We start from the raw sequence: 5,239 nt of genomic DNA on the forward strand, positions 1-5,239 counted from the left end.
TTCCAAATTGTCCAACTGCAAAGAGGATAGATCCCAAAATGTTTTGCTCAAAGTGATACTGCAGCATGTAACATCCATCGTGCCCAACCTTTCTTACATTGGTTGTCGAGTGTTGGACAGGATGCACAGAAGGCATTGCACAATGAATGCACAAGGTAAGAAAGTCAAGGAGGTTCCAAGTTACTACCTCACCCGTTAAGCTTGCCGTTTTATCATTCAAAAATATAGGAGAAACATGAGATCAGTGTCTCTTTGTTTATAGTGTTTGTCTGTCGTCATCAGAGTTGACAATAAGGAAGGATATCAAGCAACTCAGCTACAGCACCCACCTACTTGTGCTCGAGACTTATTTGTAAATAATTTTCTGTAGTAAAACATAATTTATTGAACTTGAATAAAGTAAGTAAGTAACCCAGTTACAAAAATATACCCGTAGGTAACGTGTGTTGATATGTCTTTTCGCGATCTCAGCAATAATTGACGCCCTAGTATTGTATCAAACAAGTTAGCAACTTAGCATACGATTCCTGAGGTATTACACAGGTTTCCAGATAAGATCGTCCGAACTCTTACTTTTACCACCAAAAATTCTTGATTTCTTTTTGATTTTTCTCGAACCCCAACTAACGTTATTTGATTACTTCAACAGAATCTTCGTTTTTCAAAAGACAATTTCTTGATCAATGATCAAGGATTGTGGCAATCGTAATGGTGGACGATCAAGGTATGATAAAGGTAAAAATACGTTTTAATGCAGACCAGAGATCCCGAGAACCAGACAATCATCTTTCAAAACATTCCAAATACAAAACATTCCAAGGTAAGGGACAATCAAATAAACAGTAACCTGTACATGGTAAAAGGAAAGAAAAGAAAAGACCGAAAATTCAGAGAAGAACTCTTCAATAACAAGGAAACCTCTTATTCATCAAATCCAACAATCAAAGATTCAATAGATTCTTTTTTGTGAGCCACTTTTGTTTTGCATCCTCTAGTGTCTTTTCCTTCAAATGAGCGAGTTCTTGAAACCACTGCTGATACTGTGATTCGATTGCTTTTAGCTCTGATTTAAGTTCGATATCTCCATCCATGTTTGAACAATTCGAAACATTTGGAAGTCCTCGTGAATCATTAACCGCAACATCCATCTCGGTGACACATCCATCTGAAAAATAACAACCAACACCACCAGCATCACAACAACCCGTAGCTCTGTTGTCATTGTTGTGCAAGCCATTTGGAATCAAATATTCAGCTGATATCTCTGAAAGAAGAGATGATTGAGAGTCACGTTCTTCTCCATGAACCAAACCAGAATGAGAATCAACTTGAACATGAGACGTAATAACATCAACTTTTCCGTTAGAGGTACCTACGTCAGCTTGGGCGCTAGTTTCTTCACGGCTTCCCATGCCCAATTGATATAAACTATCAACAACTGACGACATTTGATCACTTCGGAATAGAGAAGAATTTTCGTACGGGATTCCACATGAAGAATAGCTAATTGATGGTTTCCAACTAGGTACAAGCTTCATTATCAAGAAATCAATAAACTCAGCAATAAATGCCACATCTTGATATGATAACTTGAGGTTTTCTACCATCTCACTAGCAATGGAGCGCACTGTATCACTATCGAGGAAAAAGACAAAACCAATGGTTCGCGCTCTACCTGTTCATAAAATATACATAAGATTCAGGACATGCTGCTACATAAAGTAAAACGCATAAATACAACATCAAATCACTCTTACCCAATGGGTCGGCAATGCGCAAAGTAAATTCGATCGAATTATCAGCATCATTTTTCTCCCCTTTTAATCTAAACTCATTTTCTTTATTTGTCCTTTTAAATTCCAAACCTGGAAGCTGAAAATTCTCATTGCTATTTTTCGCGCTAATTGGAATTTGCTTGTAATCAGAGTCTATTTCCATGGAAAATAATCCTGACCTGTGAAAATTGGTTGGTTTAGGAGGGGGATTAGGTAATTGTACAGGATCACGAGTGTGCTCCTTAAGATTATGAACTTGGAGGAACGGATCTTTTAACAACTCCTTTGCAGGTAATCTAATGGAAGCTGGAGCGAGACACTTCAGTATGAACTCTTTAACCTGTGGATCATTCACTTTTCCAAGGGATGCTGGCTTAATTCCCTGCAAATGCAATAACAAAAATCAGCAAAAATAGATTAGTGTCGCAAATAATATTATCAACATCAAGCTAAAGACAAACAATTTACCTTGGTAACCTTTTTGAAGATTTGGGCTGTAGTAGTACACTCATTGTATGGATACTCGACAGTAACCATCTCTAAGATACACATACCAAATGAATATATGTCGACTAATTCATTATATTCCTCATCATAAAACTCCGGTGCCATAAACTCAGGAGTACCTAAAAGATAAAATAATGAAAGAAGCAATTGTGTGTGTTAGAGAAGAAAAAAGGTTCTATTAAGAAGAAAAAGCAAAGCTATTAAGAAATTCATGCTGTATTTCAAATTTAAGAAACTTGAGTTGTTACCAAGGATGCTTTGAGCAGTGGGCTTTAGCATAATAGTCGCCAACCCGAGATCCCCAATTTTAACTTCCCCATGGTTTCCGTTAACAAAAATGTTATCGCATTTCAAGTCTCTATGAATAATTGGAGGGTCATGTGTATGGAGATAATTCAGACCCTGGAGAATTTTTCTTGCCCAATTCTTAATAGCCTTCATATCAACATTTTTGTGCTTCTGTCGATATCTATTCAGTAAAAAACATTTAACATCACAAGTTTGCCACGGAGAATAAGCAAAATTAAATTACACCAAAAGACGATGCAAGCATTAACAGAAAATAGAACTTACTGCCTCAAATTTCCAGAAGTAAACAACTCAGTAATTATGTTGATATTTTTTTTCTTATGATCTACCCATGAGTTATAGAACTTAACAATATTTTCATGTTTCAAAGTCTTCAAAAGATGTACTTCAGAGTATAATCTTCGTAATTCATCTGGTGATTTCAACATATCATCAACTCTCACTTGGTTCCAAGCTACTTCTAATCCATCAACTTCGTCAAATGCCTTATATCTTAAAAATCAACATTAAGGAACCAAATTATACCATGAAGTATCCAAGTTAAGCAAGTAATACTTTCTTTGAATATTTTGAGAATTAAGGATGAGAAATAAAAATAAATATCACAAAAATGTTGTTTTTGTAAATGATTTTCAATCCACTGAAACCCAATTCTTTCAAAGGATACACAGTCTTGGATGCTCCTCTGCCCAATATTTCATCAAACTGATAAAGAAACAGATAATATGATTCTTCAAAAGATGAATAATACGATAGCAACATGAATAGAAAACAAATGTAATGACACCAATGATCAAATCCCAAATATTTTACACATAAATTATGAAAACAAAATGCAGAAGTTATCCTACAACATCAACCAATAACATTAACTCGATAACAGTTCTTTGAAATCAAATTTTGAGGAATTTTCAGCATAATTTACATTTAACACAAAAATGCACCAATCGAATGTAAAATACAGGCTAACAAAGGTAATAAGCAAAATCTTCAATTTACCACATAATTACGAATGAACATTGATTAATTGAGCAACATTAATACAAATGCATTAAAATTCTAATACAAATGATAAGATCTATACCCGAACATATCGATTGGTTGGATCCTTTTCAACAGGTTTAGCTTCAACATGATCTGTTTTCCAAGACAACAAACTATCTGGAACTAAAAATTCATTCGCAGAAGTCATTGTAGTTAGTAATTCAAAAAGCTCTCAGGAAAAAAATATTGATTAAAATTTTCCAAAAACACTTATCAAAAACGTCGTTCAACCTCAATTGGAATCAAACGACGCTGCTCAGAAAATGCCTCGGATGCGACAGAATATGAATCGAATGCCGATCGCAGACGAAACCGGCTTTTGATGACAAATATTTCTAAGAATCCTACACCCATTACCCTAACTTCCATATCATCTAATAATTCAATTCAATTCAATTATTTTTGAACAATACCTATTACCATCTCAAAACCCATTCTTTTTTCCCAAAATTCATAGAGGGATTTAAAAATAGGTTTGGAAACCCGAAAAGTCAAAATCCATTACATGAGAACACCAGTAAGTAATCACACAAAACCATCAAAAAAATAAAGAAAAAAATCAAATGACTCGGAAAGAAAAACAAAAGGATAAACCTTTAGAAAAAACAATGAAAAGGGGAAAAGAGAGAGAAGAAAACCCTAGTTGATTAAGAAAAGAAAACCCTAGTTGATTAAGAAATGAGATTGGACTGTTGTTCTATCAGAGAGAAAATAGGGATGCAAAAGCAGTTGTACGGCTGATTTGAGAAAAAAACTTTTTTTTAGTAAAAACTAAGCAGCAGAAATCAAAGTAAAAGGAAAAACACCAGGCCCGAATTGGGGGCAGGACAAAAAAAAAGTCATGAAATAGTAATTGGGAGTTATCCCTTATCCCAACTTTTTTAAATGGCTAAACTACCCCAAATCATTAGTGGTAATTAGTAATTAAGTTAAGTTAATTAATTGGTAATTAATTTAATTAGATTAAAATCAGATTTAAGGATTAAATTTTGATAATAGAAAAATTGTGTTTTTGTGTTGGAGAGAGGAAGAAAGTGAGTTTTGGGGGAAAATTTAGGGTTATTTGAAATGAGTGATTCTAGAGGAGGAAATGATGTAGGTGAAGATTCAACCAACATACATGATGGTGTTGATGGTGAGATTGTCTCAACTAATCCTATGGATTGGATGTTTGATGAAGAGATGTTAATAGAGGAAGCCTTGAATAATGGTGGAAATGAAGATCTTATTACTCAAAATGAAGGAACCAACTCTCAAAATGAAGAACCCGAAGCTCAAAACAATCAGGTAAACTTCTTATACTCTTGTAATTGTATGAATGATGCTCCAAGTGGTCGATTCATGGTCACTATGCAACAACTCAGTGTGAGGGTCGTTAGGTCGGGAGTATAATAAACTGACGACTCTTATGAGTCGTCATTGACTTACACACAAGTAAACGACTCCAATATGCAGGTTATGAAAAATCGTTAATCAAGTTTGAGTAAATTGACGACTCCAACTTTTAGGTCATCTAGAGTCGTTAAGCCAAAATCTTTAGAACCCAACGACTCGAAAACTTTTTACTCTCTGTAGCTTTTACACTAAGGGTCGTCAGTTTAGCA

General features: G+C 34.7%; 1 protein-coding gene across 2 annotated transcripts; it reads right to left on the reverse strand.

The window, feature by feature from the left end:
• Nucleotides 1-765: 765 nt before the first annotated feature.
• On the reverse strand, nucleotides 766-4,397 carry LOC113297709 (serine/threonine-protein kinase WNK8-like). Of its 2 annotated transcripts, XM_026546278.1 has the most exons (8): nucleotides 3,867-4,396; nucleotides 3,676-3,758; nucleotides 3,259-3,296; nucleotides 2,856-3,083; nucleotides 2,531-2,751; nucleotides 2,244-2,401; nucleotides 1,758-2,157; nucleotides 766-1,675 (listed from the first exon to the last, which is right to left on the reverse strand). In XM_026546278.1, the coding sequence occupies exons 4-8, from the start codon at nucleotides 3,017-3,019 to the stop codon at nucleotides 942-944; spliced, it is 1,677 nt and encodes a 558-aa protein (XP_026402063.1). In that variant the 5' UTR covers nucleotides 3,020-3,083; nucleotides 3,259-3,296; nucleotides 3,676-3,758; nucleotides 3,867-4,396; the 3' UTR covers nucleotides 766-941. The 2 variants fall into 2 exon arrangements, with proteins under 2 accessions (XP_026402063.1, XP_026402062.1); XM_026546277.1 differs by having other exon boundaries at nucleotides 3,676-4,397.
• Between the last annotated feature and the right edge of the window lie 842 nt (nucleotides 4,398-5,239).

Source organism: Papaver somniferum, chromosome 7, assembly GCF_003573695.1.
Source record: "Papaver somniferum cultivar HN1 chromosome 7, ASM357369v1, whole genome shotgun sequence".
In the NCBI taxonomy this organism is placed as follows: domain Eukaryota; kingdom Viridiplantae; phylum Streptophyta; class Magnoliopsida; order Ranunculales; family Papaveraceae; genus Papaver; species Papaver somniferum.